This window comes from Semicossyphus pulcher, unplaced genomic scaffold (assembly GCF_022749685.1).
Source record: "Semicossyphus pulcher isolate SPU_LCO1_2020_fin unplaced genomic scaffold, fSemPul1.0.p SCAF_18, whole genome shotgun sequence".
NCBI lineage: Eukaryota > Metazoa > Chordata > Actinopteri > Labriformes > Labridae > Semicossyphus > Semicossyphus pulcher.
In genome coordinates this window covers 586,221-607,441 of record NW_027211691.1, presented here as the reverse complement: position 1 = coordinate 607,441, position 21,221 = coordinate 586,221, and the positions used below count along the sequence as shown (strand labels likewise).

Below are 21,221 nucleotides of genomic sequence, written 5' to 3'. Positions count from 1 at the left end.
TATAACATCGATACACACAGAGAAGTTTTCAACCATCAGGGCCGGCTTCCACTGACAGCATGTTCTTCTGTTTCTGTACTAACCAGTGCAGCGTCAGCAGTTTTCTGTCGCTGCGCTCTCAGTAGAAAATAGTTCAACTTTTGGATCACTGCTGCGCTTGTCAATGTCACTTCTCTCTCACCGACCAATCAAAATCAAGATAGGGCGGGACTTAAGATATCAACAACAATGGCTTAGGAGAAATGAATCCTTTTTTAAGGTACAGTTTCCAGGTGTAGAGCTGCTGCTGAGGCCGGGACACGCCTCCTTTCATTGTCTTTATGTTTGCTCACTATTTGCTTTTATTCGAGGACATTTTACAGACTTACTCAGGGTAACAGAAGTGCCGCCAAACAACTTTTGTAACCTAGCAACAGTAAACGCCAGCGAGAAGCGCTCTGAAATTGAGGTAGTGGGCACTGCCAGCGCAAAAAGCGGCGTATGTGGACACAGGCCCTTACCTGTGCTGCACTGGTGTGAGATCGACATGGTGTTGGTTGAATCGCAGAAACAGATGTTGGAATCAGTTGAAGGTATTGAACATCTCTATCTGTGGTGATGGTCAGTCTCTACCATTAGCTTGGTTAGCATTACAAGCTAGCAGGTTGTTCCTGATGTTTACTATCTGCCCGATATCTTTGTTTATCTTTGAACAGGAAGTAGTATTTAAAAAGAATGATGACCTCATGAGGGGACCATGGGATTATTTCTCTGTATAACACAGCAAAGTTTCCAGTCAGTAACAAATGATAAAATAATTATATTTCAGTGCGTTCACGTTGTGGTGCCAAAGCAGAGCTGTAAACCACGCATCATCTAAAGCCTCCTGATTTACAAATCTATGTAGCCTGTGAATCACACGCAAGTCTTTCCAAGCTGTAACTCACGTTACACCTTCACTTTGAACGAGCTCTGACAAAGTCTGACGGACTTCTCCCTAATCAACAGCATCGCTCACTAAAGCTCATATTATTGGTCAAGCATTGCATGGTACATGAAACTATGATTAAGGATCAATAGTCAAGTTTCAACTTGTTTCGTCCTGTTTTGTCAGCTGTAGAATAATTCAGCAGTCGGCCATCTTGTTTTTACACTCATCAGGGTATCTTCTCTACGTGCCCACGAAAGTGTCCCCATCAGAGGAAGCAGGGTCGCTGCAGGTTAACGCAGATCAGGCTGAGTTTAGTGACCACCTGACAATACTTTTGTGATCTTCTTCTAACACTGGAGTTTTTTTCTCCTGCAGCAGGGAAGCGTTTGTTATAAAGCCGACATTCGATGCTGCAGTGTCAGACTTTCAAGTGTGTTCAGCTCATGAAGAAGAATCCACAGAGGGAAGGAGGATGGCAGGACTGAAAACATACTTCTAGTCTGAAGGAGAAATGTTCTGTTGTTGCTTTAAGTCCATTCATGCCTAATAAAAGTTGTCCTCTCTCTCCCCCTCTCTCTCTCTCTCTCCCCCTCTCTCTCTCTCTCTCTCTTGCAGGTATTCCTAATAACATTGGTCCAGTTAGTAAGTAAACAGACACAAAGAGACTCTATGAATGCTTGATGCTTTGCTTTGCTTATTGTGCCACCCTTCATCATCCATCCCTGAACTTTGGGGCCAAGTGTTCATTTCTGATTCCGATCTTACTACGAGGCATCGGTACACCATCCACACTGATACTTTCCTGCTGGGAGGGGCAGACAGAGAATAGCTGGGGGCTATACTGTCGTGACGTGGGCATATTAATTTATCCAGACTCAAGCAGACAACACTTGCCCGGCTCTGCATGCAGAATGTCATTTGTTTTCCCTCCTCTCTCCATGCATTATAAATAAATGGCATCTAGACTTTATTAAAGTGCCAGGACCTCTCCGGCTGTGTAAAGTCACAGGAGGTCATTTTAATATAAGCCGCCAGCACCTCAGCTGGTATTATCTTCGTCAACCAGTAGCCCCTCAGGAGGGGGAGGCAGCAGAGAGGTGCCACGTCTCCAGTTACGGCTGCCTGGAAGGCGGTGTGATGCAGGAACTGAAGGACTGTATTGAACAAGTCAAAGTGCATCCACAGCCCGGCTCGGTAAAGATGCTCTGTTCCCGGGCGGTGCATTGATGAGCAAACTGTCCCCTCCCTGTGAGAACATCTGAGGGTCACAGAGAGCGACGAGTAAGTTACAGTAATTGGCCTGTTAAATTATGAGACAAGGACTTTAGTAAAATCATGGACTGTATCGAAGGAGAGGAGCCACGCTGTCGTCCATTGGTCTGTTGACTCGTTTGTTTTGAAGCCTTGAGTTTGCCGTTTTAGCAGTCGCAATTTTTGGACAAGAGGGCGGAGCTAAGGACCAAAAGGTTAGCTAACGGTAAGTTATTGGCTAATGCTAGCGCCAGCTGAGCTCAGTAATTGTAAGTGTAAGTAAGTGTGAAATTATTTGCAAGGCTGATTGTCTTTAAACAAAATAGACAGTGGGCTCCTGAGACCGTGTTTCAGAGCAACATAAAGCAGCCTGAAACCCTCAAACAGACCGTCAAGCAGGGGAGGACTCAGGGCGGGGCTACCTGTGATTGACAAGTTGCTACCAGGTTGCTTGTACTACTCTGAGGAGTTACTGCAGCCTGTTTGTAGCTAGCCAAAATTAGCATCCCAGATTCTGAGCATTGCAAATGACTCCTGGCTAGCTAAGTAGGTGCTAGCATTAGCTGATAAGTCATTGTTTTCTAACCCCTCACTCCTTTGCATCTTGGCCCCTAAAAACAAAGATGGCGCCTGCGAATATGTCAAACTGAAGGCCATGCATGTTACTCCACAAACAAATGTGACTGTGGCTGCATCCACTTTATGTTTACAGTCTTTGGCTAAAGAAGAGCCAGGCCAGCAGTATCCCCCCCCGCCTCATTAGTCTCTTACTACCTCTCAGCAGAAACTGTTCCCAACATGTTAAACATTTTAAAGCTTTTTTAAAGCACAATTAAAGAGCTGTTTTTCATTATGTTTCAGTGTAATGCTTAAGGCCCGTGTAACAGAGCCAAGCTACGTGCACCAGGGGACACACGGACACCACACGCACACTTATCCTGTCCTTCATCGTTTAAGGACCGAGATGATCTCTGGGCACGTTTCCCAAAACTCTGCAGTGAGAGACACAGATTGTCCCCAGGTGGTTTTTAATCAGGCTTTAGGCTGCTAGCTTACACAGGAAGTGAACACTGTAGAGTCTGATGCTAAGTCATGAGTCAGAAGTGGACATGTGGCCAAGAACACCAAACCTCCCCCCTCCACCTCCTCTAAATCTCCCTCCGCTCGCCTCCCCCCTCCACCTCCTCACACCTCAGAACTAATGCTTCGTCTCCATGCACGGCCTGACGAGCGCTCTGTGTGTGTGTGTGTGTGTGTGTGTGTGCATGCTCCTCATACACACATGCAAACATATTCACATCAGTCCCATCCTAATGCCAGGCCAGACCATGTCCAAAGGCTGTCCTCAAATCCTTCACGGGGAGTGCGCATGCTGATGAGTGTGTGCGTGTGTGTGTTTGGGGGGCTGGGGGATGTAGAGAGGACACTCTGACAAACCAAAGTCTTCACTCCTCATCCTGATCGGCCCGCAGGGATTCAGAGTCCTCGCGAGTGTCTGTCCTGTCACAGCAGAGCCGACACAACAGTAAAAACTAAGCACAGCGAGGAGGACGTCTTCAGAGCAAACACAAACTCATTTAACGTCTGAGTTATTAATAAAGAGGGAACAGAGTGGACAAATATAAAGGTTAGCGTGTCCTTGAGGGTGGAGACGCTGCAAAGACGAAGCTCTCCACTTCTCCTGTTGTTGTTTGAAGGTAATTGAATTCCTTATTGACTTTCCTCAATTCTATTTCAAGTTTATTAAGCCGGGCAGAATCGCCTAATGCGCACCATTAAAGTGAAATTAATATTTTAAAAAACAATTCGGGCTCTGCAGGATTGCATTTCATTACGGCTGTGGCATTGATTAAAATCCGTCACCACTCATTTAGCTCGCACCACCTGAATATTCCCCATAACAAAATAATGAATGGAGCCCAGATGTGTGTTACATCCAATCAGTTACCAACACAGAATGATTATCAGAGATCTTATTTTACCAATCAGGCGTTATAGATCGGACAGAGGCGTGTGCTCGTGTGTTTCCGTCACAGATGAAATGTCCTTTCTTTGTGTTCGAGCTTCACTGAACGTCTGACGGAGAAAAGAGGATCCAAACTCTGATAAAAAACAAGACACTTGACAATTTGTAAGATTTAACACCTGAGTGTGAGCGCTGACGCGGTGTGCCCTTTTTCTTAAGCTCTTTATTTGTTAATCTGTCATTTCAAAGAGCCCCTCATCGAGTGACTTAAACCCTGTGGAGATGTCGCAGTCGTCGCCGGAGCCAGAATCCCGCAGCAGGAGATGATGTGAAACACTTTTAGGAGATAAGATAATGAAAGGAGCGGGTGACAGAGGAGATGGTGCACGATCGTCCTTTTGTTCAGGTTTCTTTTCAAATCAATGACTGCTAATGTTAGTGTGAAGACCTGCCAAGCTCCATGCTAACACATTATTTTACTCCAACGCAATCAAAGAAAAAAAGGCTTCTCTAAATTGATTCAGCCGTCATTTTCTCCATTCACACATGGTTAATGTAATAGGCCTCCTGCCAACGCACCACTGGACATTAATTAGCCGAGATTGCATGATTCATGGAGTCAATAGCCAAAGGACAGAAGGATCAAGTGAAGAGACGAAGGGGCGCGATGAGGAAACTTATCCCGCCTTCGCTCGACTCCTCTCCATTTCCAACCGCAGCGTATTTCCCTGACACGGAAATACCGACTTGTATGTAATTATGAGGTTATGCTACCCGCAGCAGTCCGTCATTCCAAGTCCCAACACCTGCCATTATTTATTCATTGTTATTCTTGCACCAGAAATACACTGTAATTAGATATTGATTACAAAGTCAATGTGATGAATTAAACAAAATGCCCCCTAACTTCTTAATTTGCTTTACCGCCCGCTTGCATAAATCATGAGTTAAATACTAAGTTTCAGAGGGTTTTATCTTTTCTCTTCAGTTTGTCACTCATCATTGCCATCACCATGAACACACACACACACACACACACACACACACACACACACACACACACACACAAACCCATGGAAGTCACACGAATGACATACAACGTCTCTCCAATGGGTCTCTGGATGCATCTCTCTGCTCGTCCATGTCAGCCCTGCCCCATTGTATTTGCTGTTTCCTGATTTACAGATTTGAGTCATGCTGGACATGTTCGTGTCTCCAGTTGTGTGTGTCCACTACCACGTAGTCCCCCTCCCCCCTCTAGAGACTATATGTAAAGTGCATCACACAAGTGCACATGAATAACTCCTGGTTTCTCTCAATTGCACGCAGTTCGGCCGAATGTGTCATCGCTAGGTGTCGCTAACCGAAAAGAAGGTAGGCATCTGTAAGAACATGCAACAGATCTTTTTCTTCTCACACATTTACCTCCAGGGGGCTTTACGGAGAGCAAACAAAGACTCTTTGGTTGCTAACAGTATTTGTGGGTGGTTTCTTCCCCTCCACAAATCTTTGTTATTTTCCTGATAAACCAGAAACACATCCTTAGTCCATCCTTTGCTCATTTGAAGCGTATTCGACCGGCACAAGTGTTGCAGCAGTGCCGTGGATTATGGTGTCAAACACTCGATGTGGGCACCATACATTTATACATAAACATTTGAATTATGTGCAGATCTTCCAGGGTTGCTCGGTTCCATGTTAGCGCATGAAAAGCAGCAGAGGCTTCACGGTGGTGTTTATGCAGATTGATGTTAGCCTCCTCTCAGCTTAATCCATCGTGCACATGTGATGTGCAGCCACCTCGCTAAGACATCGAGCACACAACCGCTCCGTCTGTGTTTCCATGACTGCAGCCGAGCGCACTCAGTGTATGTGTCGGGGCTTATGTGGCCCAGCACAATGGCAGAGGCTGGGCCTATTATTTCTTTTCCCACTGTTTGTTTTATGAGCGGAAAGGAATGGAGGGATTGATGTGTTCACTGCGAGCCAGCTTCTTACCCACGCTCCTCTGCACAGATTTATAAGGTGAAAATTGTTGGCTGGCCTCCGCTGAGCTGGAGAGCAGTTTGTCAGGGGATAGTTTGTGTCTGGGGAAACATACACACAGGCTCCTGAATTACACAAAGCACTTGTTAATGAAATGAGGCATAAAAGAGGGACCATAATATTAGGATTGTTCGCCATCGAAGGCGTTTGTAACAGATGCTGCTACACGCAGCCAACTCCACTTGGCAATGTCACTCCTGATTTCCCAGTGCCATCATTCATCATTATTGTTTCTTTTTTACTGCTACATTTATTCTTAGCATGATGCTCAGTGATTCTCTGACATTACATGTTCGGTTGTTTAATTGAAATATCATGTTTTTTTTTTTTTGTTTCTTTCTTCTTTAATTTGTCTAGTAGCTCCTCAGGTTGCGTTGTCCACTGCCCCCTCTGTCCACGTTGCAAACAGCAAGCGAGGTAGGAGCTCTGGTATTCATACACCCCCCCCCCCACCCAGTTGACACCCAAGCCTTCTCTGTCTGAACTGATGTTTCTGTTTAACTGTAAGCCCCCTAACCCCTGCACCACTAACCCAATGCTAGAGCACTGTGTGTCCATATCTGCAGCTCAGTGCTGGACCGATGCTCGAGGATTCACTCGTCTATGGAATCGTTTCTAAACACTGTAAAAGTCCCCTGAATCGTATCTTTATCAGTGCGAATAAAGTGGTTGCATGAGACTTCGGCTATTTTTGGGGAACGTGTTTCCAAGACTGGAGACTTTTTATTCCCTGTGCGTGCATGATTTATGACCTTAGCCTATTTCTGAACAGGGGAGAGTATCCGTCTTCTGAGAGCCGTAATGTAGAAGATCTTACTTACACTCGGACACGACTTCCTGCTTTAGGTGAAAGGTAGAGTGGACTAGACTCCCTGCGCCGTCATTTCCAAGCAAGACAGAGAGACCTGACCTCAATTCAGATCCTTAATAACCACAATCCCTTGGCCCAAAGCCCCGTCCACCAACCTCCCTTATTCTAGATCTGTTAGTGGGCTTTCTGTCCGAGCGGCTGCCAGCGAGGCTTAAGGGTCACATCTGTCTGCGCTGTGACACATGGTGTCAGTGGTCACTCAGCGTGGCGGACTGATCCTCACTCAGAGAGAGCCGAGCCGGGCTGCACCCCTCCCATCCTGCTCCCCTCAGGCCAGGGCTGCCAGGAAGCATCACAGACTGCAGCCTGAGCTTCTGCAGTTCATCTACAACTCCTTATATCTGATTTAGCACCACATTACCCTGCACCACAGGCAGGGAGACACTCATCATCTCCTACACTGCTTCCCACAGACAGTAGAAGTTTGGTTGTACGAAGCCTCCACAAACAAATGTCCAGCCTCTTTAGAGATGTTTGTTGGAAGACTTTCGAGAAGTCATCGATCATTTCATCACAGAGGGTTTTGATATGAAGCTCCATTTAAAGTTTCATCCATCCAACAGATCAATCAGACAACAGAACTCCCAGCACCATTCCCTGAGTGGAGAGCTCCATTTCATCCATGGTGTGACCCGCCTTACGCTGTGTGGTGTTCCCGCTGTGACCGTGTCGCTGTGCGTCATTTGGAGTCGTCCTCGCCTCATGTTGTGGTGTGCTTGAAGTGATGTGACCTCTCTGAGTCTTACTAACGCCGTGCTTTTTTATGTGATGTCTTTTTCTAACTCTGGCTGTGCCCATGCCAGACTAATCATGAGTGACCCCCCCCCCATCATCCTTCTCCTCCTTCATAACGCAGTCTCCATTTCTAACCTGGCATGCCATGGCGCCTCGCTCAGATTCTTGCTAACATCCCCGTCGCAGCACTTGCAAAAACTGCAACAATTTCAACACTTTCCACCGCGTCTCTCTCTTTCTTTCCTTCTCTTTCTTCTCCTGCTCTCTTCCCTTCACACTCCCCCTCTCTTTGCAAGACTGCGAATGCTTCGGCCACTCCAACCGATGCAGCTACATCGAGGTGCTAAACAGCGTCATTTGCGTGAGCTGTAAGCACAACACTAGGGGCCAGCACTGCCAGCTATGCAAGCTGGGCTTCTACCGCAATGCCTCTGCAGAACTGGACGATGAAAATGTGTGCATAGGTTAGTCCCCCCCCCCACCGGCCCCCTTTCACTGCCACCCTGCTTTCACACAAACACTTTCCTCGCCTCACCTCCTGTCCTTGACTCGTCACCATGAGAAAGTGTCACCATTCACCCCCACAGCTTCATCATCACTACACCCTCCTGCCTCCATGTTTTTAAGTGGTCTCCATATCAGCCTCTTTTGCTTCTTCTGCTACAGCACAACGATGTCGCTCATTACTGTCTGAATGAGACTTTTCTGCAGGACAATAATCTTTCAGCTAAAGTTAAATACAAACTAAATGATAGATAAGGGTCTTTCAGTCATTTACATTCTGAATATCTGCAGACTGCTTTGTTGTAGCTGGTTTCTAGCTGCAAGCTTGAATTGAAGTAGAACATCAGGGTTGGTTTCTAGCTGCTTGCTAGTGTCTGTGTCTGTGGTATTTTACAGTTATGTTTGAGTGTCCCAGTTGTTTTCACTGAGTAAGTTACAGTTAGTGTCTCTTAGCGTCTATCGCTGTTAGCTTGTATTGTTGCTTTCTGGCTGCTAGCTTGTATTGATGTAGCATGTCACAGTTGGTATGCTACTAGCTTGTATTTATTGTTGTCGTATTTAACTGGTTTTTAGCTTCTAGCTTGTTTGGATGTAAAGGGTTTCAGTTGGTTCTAGCTGCTAACGTTATATTTTGATGTAGTGTTTTATATTTGGTCACTAGCTGCTAGCTAGTGTCTTACTGTAGTATGCTACAGTCGGTTTCTAGCTGTTACACTTGGTAAGTACACTTGCAATGGTTGCAAGCGTTAATGTATAACAGTTGGTTCTAGCTGCTAGCTTGTATTAGTTGGTGTACTTAGTTAAATATGGTTTTTGAAAACTAGCTTGTGATGATTTAGAATGCTGCGGTTGGTTACGTGCTGCTAGCTCGTAATAACTGGTGTAGTATGTAACGGTTGGTTCCTAGCTGCTAGCTTGTCTTCATATAGTTTTCCACAGTTTGTGTCGGGCTGCTAGCTTGTAGCTATTGGTGTTTAATGTCGGTTGGTTTTTGGCTGCTGGCTTAAATTGATGTAAGGTGTTTAGTTATGTTACTGCTAGCTAGTTGATTTGCTACACTGCAGGAGGATTCTAAATGCTAGCTGGGGCATGAAGTGAGACGAGCATAGATTTAAAGCTAGAGAGATGTGATTGCAGTCAGATATAGAAGAATAAAGTAAGTGTTCAAACTAATGGAAACACCAAAACAATGAAAAGAAAATAGCACGATAAAAATTACAAACGAGCTAATGCTTCATGGTTGTGTCATCTTGCTGTAGGTCAGCCTTGATTGGTGACGCAGACATTTCCAGATCAAACGTATTTGCTTTCTTGCTCAGAGTTTGATGAGAAAAATACTTTTGTGAATCAAGTTTATTCAGAAGATAGCTTAGCTTAGCATAGTTTAGCTTGGCATAAAGACTTGTAAAAGGCTTATCCAGAGCTAGTTCTTGAAGTCTGTTGTAGTGAGGTTGCAGCGAACCAGGAGGACAAAGCTAGCTGGCTAAGCTAACAGTTTCCTGGCTCTAGCTACATATTTAGCTTACAAACACAAGAGTCATGAAGATCTTGTCACTTAGCATCTAGCTAACAAAATAACCACTGATACATAAAATGAGTGATTAGGCTGCTAATTGGTACAGTTTCACGTCGGTGCTGACAGCGCCCCCTCTGTAGACGTGAAGGTCAAAAGGTCATCTTCATCTGGTGTTTCTGTTATTTTGTCCATGACCTTTATGCAGGCATTCATACACAGCATCATCTGTTTCATACGAGTAAAAATGTGTGAAAATTGCATTTTATATAGTTCCTGAGGCAGAAGTTTGGTCCCCTATTGGATTCTTTAGGTAGCATGTGGAGTGTGAGTTCACAGCACTCAGTGGCAGGTGCATTTGTGCGTCCTGAGGGGGAGTCTGACAAGCAACAAGAGCTCTGAGAGAAATGTCACAGCGAAGTCACACCGCCAGTCAGAGGTGCCACACAAGTGCATATGTCATATACATGAAGTGGCCTCAGGAGCAGCAGCTGAAAACCGCCACAGAGGCGTTACCTCGCCGTCACCCTGCCTCTCTCTGACTGACCCCCCCGTTTGTCACTTGCCGTCACCTCCGTCCTCCTGCCTGACCCGCGGATGTCACTCGAGTGCAGCCACGTGCAGCCGGCACAGCAGCAGAAGGTGCGATGTGATGGTCAGGGGCTGTCAGAGTAGGTGTCACTTTGACTGCAGAGCGCTCGAGTTGCTACGGAAAGCTGGAAGGTCAGTTGAGCGTAGGACACCAGAGACTTGATAGGTTATTTTTTACACTTTCTTTTTAAGGATATTTTGTGTGAGCATTCTGCTGTTTAAGACGGACGGGTCAGAGAACGACTCACATAATTTAAAGAACATATTACTACAATGCCCATTTCAATGTACTGCTCTCCCATCCCTCTGAATGTTCACTCTTTGTCTCTGATCCATCATCCATCTGATACCTGCTCATCACACCTCCTGTCTGCTCGTTCCTTCTCTCTCTGTCACTCTCTCTGTATGGAGGATGTAGACATTAATTAGTAAAGCATGTGCAGATTAGCCCACTTTGTCCATCTTAAATCAAAGCTACTGATAATGCTTTGCATATTTGCTAATAAGCTAAGTGTTATAATAATTACAAATATGCAGTAATGATTACATGCATCTATAATCAGCCTCATTCTGTTCTCATTCTGTCTCCATTACAGTTGAAATGGTAGCATTTCTTTCTGTATGAGTCTTTAAATCTGATGACATATTCTGAATAATGAAGCACCTTGTTAACAGTGGAGATGATAATTGATTCAGAGGAATGTGGTCCTCACAGGAAGTGAAAGCACCGCCCTGTTTCCAGCCTGTGTGTGTGTGTGTCTTGTTTTTGCAGAGTGTAATTGTAATCCCATTGGCAGCTCAGTCAATGGTCACTGTAATGGCACAGGAGTTTGTGTGTGTAAGGAGGGCACTACAGGGCCTAAGTGTCAGGAGTGTCTACCCGGATATTTGTGGGACGTTGGCTGCAAATGTAAGTAGAACCACGACCCTCCCCACGCAGCTCCCGACTGTCCTCCCCTCGCTCTCTCTCTCTCTCTCTCTCTTTGGTGTCTTTCCTCTCTCTCTCTCTCTCTCTCTCTCTCTCTCTCTCTCTCTCTCTCTCTCTCTGTGATTCCTGAGTTTTGGCTGGAGGAATGTGCTGCACATGTGCCCAGCTGCCTTTACAAACACATAACAAGAGCTAACCTAATATCTGAACCTGCCTTTCACACTTGCTGCGGCTGCGTTCACAATGTAACATCAGCAGGTGCCCCACAGCTCAAATAGAGAGGAATCAGAGGCATGGCAGGATGCATGCTGCTCAGTAACTCGGTTATCCAGCCATGTCGCACACCAACAAACCACAGCTGAGTCAATATTGACGGCTTGACAGGCTGCCTGCGATCTGTTTGAGTAGCCATCGCCCCCCCCCCGCCCGTCCACACCGGGACAATGTCATCCAACACTAACATTTTCTAACACAGAATTCAGGTCATTTTCAGTTCCAGATCATTTATTACAGTCCACTGTTTATATTTCCCCCGGTCATTAACAAAGCATGCCCTGTGAAGTCATTCTGTTTCAAATGTCACCGATTCGTCATGTTTCTTTTTTCAGTCAAACTTCAGTGACAAACCTGCAGGAGGCAGCCATGATACAAATCACTCCTCATGACAGTTCGAGAAAGAACAAACATCACTGAAAATAAATACAGTTCATGCTGCATGTTGTTTCCACCTGTGCACTCGTAGATTTAGTTACTGCTCTTCGGCACAGCTATCAGAACAGGTAATAACTGCTGCTAATTAGCACAACTCACCAACAGTTACCGTCTTAGCATCACTGTTTGTCACAGTGCAACAGCTGCTCACCTCCAGCTCGTCACATACAGCAGTGAAATAAGACGATCCAGGAAACCTTCAGCTGAGATTAAAGTAGCAGCATCCGGTTGGACTTTCAAAATAAAACAGTCAAATTAGTAATATTAGATATGGAAAATCTGGTTATACTTTCAAAATTAAACAGGGAAGTCAGCTTTAATAAATATGTGAAACATGGTAAATCTTTCAAAATAAAATACTAAAATGTACCTTAGAAATAACACAGTCAGCTGCTTCACAGTAAAGGAACATTAAAGTCTTCAGGTCCTCATGTGAGTGACGTTTGATGGAAAAGGAGTTTCATTAAATAGTGAAACACTTTTTAAAGATCATCCAAACATTCAGCCTGATGAAATAAAACATCAGTGATGATTTCTGTCATGATGTCGTCTGCGAGCTGTCTGCTCCGTCCTCAGATAAGGACTCAGTCTGTGCCAACTGTTCAACGAGCTTTATTGTGAGGTGCATTGTGATTCTTATTCAGTGTCAAATGAATAATCAGGTTATTTTAGAAGTCCCTGACACAGATGGGTGTTAATTAAAATGCACTGTTTTAAATAATGTATTCAGTGTGTATTGTGTGAATACACAGTGTGGGCCTGCTCTCCTGTGTCTACAGAGTGCAGGCTGAAGGCATGTGGTCTGTATGTTCATAGAGAACACAAACTGTGTCTTTACTCTGTGGACAGGGACAATGCTGAGCGTGCGACAGCACAAATGTTGACAAGTTTCACTGAAAGTGTTGAATAAAGTGAAAACAAGTGAAACAGATGAAAGTCACAAACAGAGACAGAGAGCAGGATCAGTGGTTTTATTTTGACAGATTAAACGAATCTGTGGTTAGAACAACAAACAAATGTTTCTGTGGGAACTATTTATATGTTAGCATCGCACAACAAACGGTCAGACCAAACCCCATTCAAAAAACAGTCATTTTAAGTAGTGCTCTTGTCGTCATGCAGACAGACCTGACAGAGCATGACCTCAGCCTCTTTACAACCCTGCCTCCTGATGTAGTTCTCTCAGCATCCTCTCAGCCTGTTTATCGTCATTAAATCTCAGTAACATCTGTTTGTTGTGGCTTCATAGCGCTGTAGTGAGACAGATCTCAGCCCACCTGTGACTTGATAGATACAGTGAAACTGCCACTCAGCAGAGACAGATGGACAGGTGCTCCACAGCTGAAACAGGACACCGGTAGTTGGTGTCCATCAGAGAAATCCTGGTACCGATCCGAGCTAACAGCTCAGCACACTGGGCACTGGTCAGCCTGAAGGAGCTGGAAGCAGCAGGAGAGTTCATCAGACACAGCTCAGGAGGAGGAGGGGAGGTTAACCCTGACACTGAATGTGAATGAATTCTTCATTCAGTATTTTAACAATTTTTAAACACAGGGTCAGTTTGTATGAATTCTGTGAAGGGTCATTCTGAGGCCGTTTACAGTCACGTGCAAGAGTTCGAGTTTACAGACAATGACAGCTGAAATAGAAAAGTGCAGAGCCTCGACCGACTCCGGGTCCTCAGCCTCAGCCTCATTGTTATAGTGAGTGGTGCAGAGACAGGGAAAGTGATGGCCAAGGTCAGAAAGAGACGGGCGATGTTTTGGTGTTATAATTGGTCCGGCAGCAGAGAGCGCTGGGTTTCTAACTCTGGACTTCTCCGTGTAACGTTGTTGATGTTTCAGCGGCTGAAAGAAATCCTTCATGCTCTGACAAGAACTGAAAAAAGACAGTTTCAACAACAAATGGATCCTGAGTGTAAAACTGTTTCAAGCTGAATGTGTTCTCACATCGGCTGCACTAAAAGTTCTCCACAGAGAGATTAAAATGGGAAACACCTGAAATAATGTCCGCCCGAGGAGCTACTAACGTTGAGTAATTCCTCCGCTCAGATAGTTTCCAAACTTTCCTTGACCTTCCCCTGCTCCCCGCCGCTGCAGTATTCATGTGTGTGGACGAGACTCGATCTGCATGCAGACTGAAGAATGCAATTAAAAGTGAAATCTCTCGTCAAACACATCACAGTCCCAGACAGGCACACCTAGTTCATCGCTCCCCTCTCTAAATATTATCACTCATATCAAAAGCAAACGCTACAAATCTCGTCATCCGCTGCCTGCGCCGGTTCTGTTGACACGCAGAGAAACGCTTACAAAGAGATGAAGGTGCGGAGAATAATTCATCCTGCCACAAATGAGCTTCAGGCTTTTAATTCAAAGCTTCACTCATGTTTAATGTGTTAAAAACAAGCAGAGCTGTTACAGCTACAGCTCTCCCCTGGAACAAGCACCAAACAATGATCCATTCATTACCCATAATGCCCTGCTGTTACTTCATTTGCCCTCAGGTTTTCTCAGTACCTTTAATCTCTCTGACCCTGCTTTATATATTTAAAACTTGTTATTGATGTCCTTTTTAAAAATCAATTCCTCTGTCTCATTTTGGACATTAGCACGGCTTTAATTGGCAGCCAATGAGGCGCTCTGCCTGCAGGGGTCGACCATTACACCTGAACCCTCCTTTGAAGTCCACTGAACTTGTTATGCAGAGATGAGCATCACGCAGAATTCATTTTAAACTCCTGCTCCACTTTAGAAATAAAATTCATCATAGTGACAAGTTTCAAACTGAATACACATCGAGCCAACAGGATCTGCTTTCACTCTTTATGTCAGAAAATGACTTCTGCAGAAACACTCGCCCGAGTCACGCCTCCGTGTTTGGGCTCAGTCTGCGTTCTGTCAGGCTAAAGAGAATCATATCAGTTAGCTGTTAGCTGTCCAACATAGCTTCTGTTTAGCTTTATTTATTTTGCACCAACTGCGCTAAATTCAAACTCACTAATATTCTGCACATGTATGACACTGCAGTCCCTTTGTTTCCCAGGGTCTTGTTTAAATAGTAAGGGCTCTTTTTATGCTTTAAATTAGCCAAACAAAATGATTCGTATTCGTTTGAAAGCAGTTGGAATGAAATGTTCAGCCGCTGTGGAGAGATCCTCTGAAGGTAAGAAAGCCAGTGTGATCAGCTCAGAGGAGTTTACAGGTTCAAAGATCTTTCACTGAACAATCTGACACACAGATTCAACAGGCTGGTTAAAAGCAATGCAACATGACGATAAGATTTCTGGGATTTAAAGTAACAATCTCAAACTTTTCCATGTAAATAAATGTCTGTAAGTCTCTCGCTCTCTCTGAATGAGGTAACACATGCTGACTGAGCCTATGGCCCACTGATGAAAGCCTTTGCATCTGCAGTATATAGTATTATTATGGGCTGGGTGTCTGTGGCGGCGCCCAGTTAGTGACGCGTTTTCCATCAGCCAGCAGTGGTTGGTCTGCCAGAGAGGGTAGGCGGAGCTAAGCGGCTGCGTTTCCGCTCTCTGCAAGTGTTGCGAGTAAACAGTAATCTACTATGGCTGAACAAACAAAGAAAAGATGGATGACTACAGATACAACTTCAACAAGAAGTGAAAATCCAAAGAAGAAGAAACAAACGTCTGGTTATCTGGGAAGAGCGCTCTCAGATTACCGATGATCGCCAGCGGGGGGCATCAAGAGCACAAAAGTTTAAATCTTTGAGATTGTTACTTTAAATCTTTTGACCCAGGGAAGCTCACTCTGACCTGACCTGGGAAACACAGGTGAGCAGGACAATGAGCAGGGGAACAGATGCTCGTGTCTGTTGGCTGCTGAAGGTAGCAACAGGTGAATTCAGACTCTGTTTATTCAAGGAGGTTAACACCTGTAGGTTACCTGTGTGACCTACACACAGTGTTCACTGTAAAGAGGTTACAGTCGAGATGAAAGCTTCACCTGTCACCACATGATGCTGGTTTTATATCATCGCCATGGAAACAGTGCTGATGGAGAGCACAATACCATGATCCTCGCCCAAACCTAACCATGTAGTTTCAGTGCCTGATGCACTTTGCTTCAGGTTCCATGATGGAGGCACCTGATGTGTTGTAAGAGATCGTTGTTATTTCACATACGTCTCAGAGATCGCAGACTGCCATAGCTCTAGCATAGCTTCCTTTAAACCCTTGAAACACCCCCATTATTAACCTTTGGCTGGTTTTACTTTGAGAGGATGCACACACACATGAGCTGATATCGTGCTCATAATATCTGAATATATTTTCATAAGACATTTAAAGAACAGAGAGACTTTCCCCAGAATACTTGACATGTTTTATGTTCTCATTAAAGGTCACTGTCTAATTAAAGGAGTGTCTGATCATATCGAGGCCTCTCGGGGAAAACACCATTCTTTAATGAACACACCTGATGCTCTTCTTGTTCATCTGCCTCATCGTGAAGAGAAACCCGAGAGAACGAAAGCTCCTTCAGACAGAAGCTGTGTTTTCCAGCTGCGCCCGTAGCTTTATTTATCGACTCATGACTTCAGTTTGTGCTGATTGTTTGAAACAGTCGTGAAATTGACGCGTCAGTTGGAGGGAAAAAGCCAAAGACAGAGTTTGTATGTCTTATTTGGAGCAGGTTGTGAATGGTAATTGTTGAGCTGTGGCCTGAAGCAGAAGTTAGCGAGCCAAACAGCAGCTCCGTTTTCTCCGACAAAAAGAGACGAGGCACAAATAGGAGCCGCAGAGTCAATGTTTCTTAACCAGCCTCCATCAAAGCTCTGTTTGGCTATTCCTCTGAGACAGCATGCATCCAATCCTGAGTATTAGGAGAGAGCCTGATATTTGTTATTGTGATATTTATGTCCCATAGACTTCATAGATTGCTCACCACATTGTTTTCAGCTCCCGTAAAGGACTGAAACGGGCAGAAGTGGCCTCTGTGTTTATCGCTGTTTATTCGTCTCTGTTGGTTTATTAGTTTGTGCCGCTGCTTTGTTTGCCTCCAGCTTGCTTGACAGCTTGGCTCTGCTGGGAATGCAGTGGCCTCGCTGTCCCGGCTCTAAATATACTCCAATTTTCACCTGACGTTCCGTTTGTCTAAAGTCAGAGCTGTTTAAGGGAAACTGTGCCGTCGCAGAGCTGGTGGGACGGAGCTTTAATTAACTCTGAGTGAGGAAATGGAAGTGATTAAAAGGGAATGTGCTCCGACACAAACAGAAATATTACGTTTACATTAGAAATGAGCTGGAGAGGTTAAAAGACGGGTTTGGGTACAAATGTCTTCTTTTTTATTACCTTCAAATGTGCCATCATGTTCAGCTGCATGTTAATTTATGTAAGTGTACATTTATAGATGTTATAGATGAACACGAGGGACAATCTGCACCGAGAAAGTGAATACATTTAAATAAGGAAGGTGTGCCAATATAACTATAACTGTATGTGTGTTTTCTGATGGCAAAATGTCAGTCACTGTGAATATAGATGTAGTTTCTGTTATCACCACTGGGGGCGCTATGGTACACGTTTTTTCAAATTCTACACACGGTCGTTTTAAGATCGTTAATTAAGCTGTGTATGTGCTGCGTTAGTAACGTGAAGAATGCACTGCACAGTGTGTGTCTAAAATAATACATTTTAATTACGTCATGAATCAGAGTATTTTTGCATAAAGAAATATTGAATCAGCATTTTTAGGAAACACTTTTAGGAGCTTTGATTCCACTTGATCATCATGAAATGTAGTTTAAGTACCTTTTTGTGAACTTTCTTCTGCTGGGAGAAATTACCGGTCAAGTCAGAGAGAAGTCACTGACCTGAGCCAAAAGCAGTCTGGCTCAAAACATCCTGGAAAACAGAAATTCAGTCACATTTAGGATTTTAGATACGAGCTAAGAGTAGCTAACCACCTGCTGCCTCGAGCTCCATATTTACAGGCTGTTCTTTTACCACGTCAGATACAGCAGCTTGTTCAGCGTCCCATCGCTTCAAAATATGACTCTGAAGGTCCCCTTCTAGTGTCCTTTATGGAGCCAACAAACACCAGACCTTGATCCAAGACGTGGCTCACACTTCTGTACGAACATAGTGGATATTAATGATTTCTTTAAGCTCTGTAACGTACATTAACGAAACATATACGTTACTTACATAAGATACAAACAGTAGTTACGTTAGCCATTTAAAATAAGCATGTTAGTTATGTACGGTATAGTGACATTAGCATAAAACGTACAGAGGTTAGTTATGTAAGGTACATAATGGTTTAGTTAGCCAAATAATGTACGTATGATAGTAACGTAAGTACATGCAATGGTTACGTAACCATATAAGAAACGTGTTAATAAGAAACGTTAACCACTTGTTAATAAGAAACGTTAACCACCACGTGTTGATAAGAAACGTTAACCACCACGTGTTAATAAGAAACGTTAACCACCACGTGTTAATAAGAAACGTTAACCACGTGTTATTAAGAAACGTTAACCACCACGTGTTAATAAGAAACGTTAACCACCACGTGTTAATAAGAAACGTTAACCACGTGTTAATGACAAACATTAACCATGTGTTAATAAGAAACGTTAACCACCACGTGTTAATAAGAAACGTTAACCACGTGTTAATGACAAACATTAACCACGTGTTATTAAGAAACGTTAACCACCACGTGTTAATAAGAAACGTTAACCACCACGTGTTAATAAGAAACGTTAACCACGTGTTAATGACAAACATTAACCATGTGTTAATAAGAAACGTTAACCACCACGTGTTAATAAGAAACGTTAACCACGTGTTAATGAGAAATGTTAACCATGTGTTAGTAAGAAACGTTAACCACGTGTTAATAAGAAACGTTAACCATGTGTTAGTAAGAAACGTTAACCACCACGTGTTAATGAGAAACGTTAACCACGTGTTAATAAGAAACGTTAACCACGTGTTGATAAGAAACGTTAACCACGTGTTAATAAGAAACGTTAACCACGTGTTGATAAGAAACGTTAACCACCACGTGTTGATAAGCAAGACAGAGCGGTGTCCTAAGGTCTGATCGGACCGTGGAGCCCTGCCTGCCACAAAGTGACACTACAGGGGACCAACATTGTCATGTTTTCAAGCGCTGGGTTAGGGAGGAGAACTGGTATGACAGTGGTGTTGATCCTTTCATCCAGTAGGTGGTAAGAAAATGAACAAATGTGGAACATATGTGGTTACACTTTACTTGAAGGAAACAAGCGAGCGTCTCTAACCTCCCCACAGGGATCATTTCATCTTAATAAGGCAGATCATTAAATTACATGTAATTAATTTGAATCTGATCAAATCTGATGAGTGCTCATGTTCATGCTTCAGAGAAACATTCAAGTAAAGTGTCACCTTAAACTCCCTCTCATGTCTGGTTCTCACCTCCCTCTCTCTCCTCTCTGCCCCCCCGCAGCCCGGGTGTGTGACAACGAGCTGCTGCGCTGCCAAAATGGCGGAGTGTGCGTCAACAACGTCCGCTGCTCTTGTCCCTCCTCCTACACGGGCCTGCTGTGTGAGAAGTCCCGCTGCGAGTCGGAGCTGGGGGGCTGCGGGGGCCCAGGCTCGGGCCAGGCCCCCCTGATGCCTCCATCCTCCCCCCGGCTGCTGCTGCTGCTGCTGGGCTCGGTGCTGCTGAGAGCGGCCTCCTGCTAAAGAGACCCTGACCTGGTGGGAGTGATGAACCCCCCCGCCGCCTCCACCTTTACCTCCCCACCCCCCCTTTCAAAATAACCAACCATTAAACAAGAACATGAGCTTTGTGGACTGAACTGTGCCGAGCTTCTCCGCCGCCAGACTCTACAGACACTCGCTGACGATAAGGGAATGTGCAGACGAAGAGTGCAAAAACTTTATTTAATTTAAAGAATATATACAAATGAAAACATATACTTCTAAAAATGACAGATATTATAAAAAAGAGCTTAATAAGATTAAGAAAGGCTCCCCTCCCCCTCTAAGCCATACCTGGTAGTGAGCTCCGCCCACTCTGAGGAGGGAGAACTGACGATGACGGACTCGTTCACTTCCTCTCTTATCGCCACGGCATCTAAAGCTGCGACCAATCAGCGCTCGCCGCCCCCCCGGGACGCTTCTGCGAGTTAAAGATGGCTGGACTGACGCTGAAAAGCATCTAATAGAAAGTGTCCCCCCCCCCAACCCCCTGACTGTCGCAGACTCTCCTCTGAAACTGAACACAAACAGGAAGTGGAGGAAACAGGAAGTGTTCTTTGCTGTCAGTGCTTTGTGGATAGAAGGAAATCTGTCGGACTGCCTCTTTGTGACACAGAACCCCCCCACGTCGCCCCCTCTCCGGCTTTCTGTCTCTCCTCTTCATCCTCCCCCCTGTTCACCCCCCGCCCTCCCCCGCCATGCTGCCACTGACCTGTGCTTTCGTGAACGTTACTCTGTAAACCCTCGTTGGTTGAAAGATTCTTTTGTCCGATGTTAGTGATGCACATGTGTAAGAAGCCCCGCCCCCTTCCTCTCCTCTTCCAGAAAGTTCCTCCAATAAATGCGTCTGATTCTTTTTCTATCTTAGACCAAACACGCTCCCCGCCGTCATGGTCCGAGGATCGTTTCACCCGAGCAGACGAGAAGCGTAGAAACCATCGGTGTATTTGCAAGTTCTTTTCTCGACCGAGCGAACAAAAAAAGAGTCATGTAGTCCTTTTGTATCTTTGAGAACTGTGATAGAAAACAGGCGACCTTTAATGTATTCAAGACTTCAACATGCAGAACTCTGTTTACTTTCTGTTCCTTTTCTTTCTCTTATTTTATTTGTTGATTACTTTTAGTTGTGCAGTTGATTTTCCTTTGTATTGGCAACGTGCTGGCATCAAAGAATATCAGTTTACATATACAGTATTATAAAGTGTAATAAATCCCACCAAAGGACATTATAAATGTTTTGTTCTGCTTTAACACTTGAGAATTTAAGTGAATAAAAGTTTAAAAGTTAAACTGTGTTCATCGTGTGTTGATGGCAGGTAAGTTCAGTCTTATATTAATGTCACACTTAACTCTGCTTTACTCTGCGGGACAAACACTCTCTTAGTTTCCTAAAAACTCTCCAATAAAGAAGTTTGTAATTTTAATTACAGTGAAGTTTCAGTTCGGTTCTTTTCCAATTAAGAATTCAG

At 44.5% G+C, this 21,221-nt stretch overlaps 1 protein-coding gene across 5 annotated transcripts in view; it reads left to right on the top strand.

Moving 5' to 3' along the window:
• Nucleotides 1-21,012, top strand: part of ntng1a (netrin g1a) — a 109,410-nt gene extending 88,398 nt beyond the window's left edge. For 2 of the 5 annotated variants that reach the window (XM_069667478.1, XM_069667477.1), the window contains 3 exons: nucleotides 8,076-8,243; nucleotides 11,160-11,297; nucleotides 19,496-21,012. In XM_069667478.1, the coding sequence (XP_069523579.1) occupies nucleotides 8,076-8,243; nucleotides 11,160-11,297; nucleotides 19,496-19,734 (545 nt within the window). In that variant the 3' untranslated portion in view covers nucleotides 19,735-21,012. Of the gene's footprint in view, nucleotides 1-1,525; nucleotides 1,553-5,456; nucleotides 5,502-6,530; nucleotides 6,591-8,075; nucleotides 8,244-11,159; nucleotides 11,298-19,495 lie in introns of all 5 variants that reach the window. The other 3 variants (XM_069667474.1, XM_069667475.1, XM_069667476.1) reach the window with 3 other exon arrangements.
• The last annotated feature ends 209 nt before the right edge of the window (nucleotides 21,013-21,221 follow it).